This window comes from Poecilia reticulata, linkage group LG8, assembly GCF_000633615.1.
Source record: "Poecilia reticulata strain Guanapo linkage group LG8, Guppy_female_1.0+MT, whole genome shotgun sequence".
Lineage (NCBI taxonomy): Eukaryota > Metazoa > Chordata > Actinopteri > Cyprinodontiformes > Poeciliidae > Poecilia > Poecilia reticulata.
In genome coordinates, this window is record NC_024338.1 from 27,031,379 (window position 1) to 27,032,895 (window position 1,517).

General features: G+C 50.9%; 1 protein-coding gene across 3 annotated transcripts in view; it reads left to right on the forward strand.

The window, feature by feature from the left end:
• Nucleotides 1-205: 205 nt before the first annotated feature.
• Nucleotides 206-1,517, forward strand: part of LOC103469484 (protein FAM57B) — a 7,409-nt gene continuing 6,097 nt past the window's right edge. For 2 of the 3 annotated variants that reach the window (XM_008417189.2, XM_008417191.2), the window contains exon 1: nt 206-1,459. In XM_008417189.2, coding sequence (XP_008415411.1) covers nt 1,341-1,459 — 119 coding nt within the window. In that variant the 5' untranslated portion in view covers nt 206-1,340. The remainder of the gene's footprint in view (nt 1,460-1,517) is intronic. The other variant, XM_017306157.1, reaches the window with a different exon arrangement.

The window sequence follows — 1,517 nt, forward strand, 5'->3', positions numbered from 1 at the left end:
GGTTGGGTCAGATCAGATCAGATCCGGGTCAGATCAGATCCGGGTCAGATCAGATCCGGGTCGGGTCAGATCCGGGTCGGGTCAGATCCGGGTCAGATCAGATCCGGGTCGGGTCAGATCCGGGTCGGGTCAGATCCGGGTCGGGTCAGATCCGGGTCAGATCAGATCCGGGTCAGGTCAGATCCGGGTCGGGTCAGATCCGGGTCGGGTCAGATCCGGGTCGGGTCAGATCCGGGTCGGGTCAGATCAGATCAGATCCGGGTCGGGTCAGATCCGGGTCGTTTAAATGTTGAACCCTAACGACCCTGACCTCCAGTTTTACTCTAGACGTCGCCATGGAGACGACTGATGGCAGGACAGGCGGCCATGAGACACAGCAGGTCGCTGCTGCCGAAAGCTAAGAGTATTCGTAGAAAGTTGAGTGGAAGGAAAAAGTGACCCAGTTAGAACCGCAGCCTGGACTGGATTGAATCCACTCGGTCAGCTCGTCCCGATCCGATGGATGGATGTGAATCTAGTCCTGTTGCCATGGAGATTAAATGATTTCTCAACAGTCCGGTTCCGGTCCGGCCCAGGTTCTGATGAGGAGTAACGTGATGGAAAGCTTACAGCTGGTTTTCTATGAGACCGCCCCTTTAAATCAGAGCTGGTGTAGAAACAAGAGGTCTCACTCTGACGAGCTTCCTGCGTTTCTCAGCGCGTCATGATAAAATGACTCAGAATGTTCAGTTTTAACACCTTTATTTCTCTTCATCATGTCGATTTCCTGCTTATAAATAAAACGCATTAAAGATCAGAAAACAGAAATGTCTTCTTACTGAGAAGTTTGTTTAAAACTTCATTTTCAAAGTGGGTCAATAAATCGCTTCTGATTAATTGGATGTTACTGACTGCGGTCGCCATGACAACACAACCATGGCTGTGAAAATAAATCTGCTCAGGATTTTAATGATAGTAACTGATCACATTAAATCTCTGCATGAAATCTGGATTCTCACCGGATCCAGATTAAAATTCAGGAACATTTTATTAATCCAAACCAGAGATTAAACCTGATGGAGTTATGAGAGAACAAGCTGAGATCTGATTGGCTGGCTGACATTCAGGGGGCGGAGCTTCAGCATGCTGTGTCTGGTTCTGGTTCTGGTTCTGGATCTGGGCTGAAGCTGAGGGACAGAAACAGAGAAGCTCTGAAGACAGAACTGATCCGGATTAGCTCCTCCCCCATCACCTCTCCAGGTGACTGCAGGAAGCTCCGCCCCTCTGATCCTCTCTCTGAGCTGCTGACACACACACTCTCTCTCTCCGTCTCTCTCTCGCCCCGGTCCGGTCCGGTCAGCATGCTGGGCCTGCTGGCTGCTGGGTCCGTTTTCTTCCCGGGAATCTTCCTGGCATCAAAGCAAATCCTGGAGCAGCTCATGGGACGGAGTGAGGTGGACGCCGTGGTGATCTCAGCACGGTGACACACACACACTGACACACACACACTGAGACACACACACACTGACACACACTGA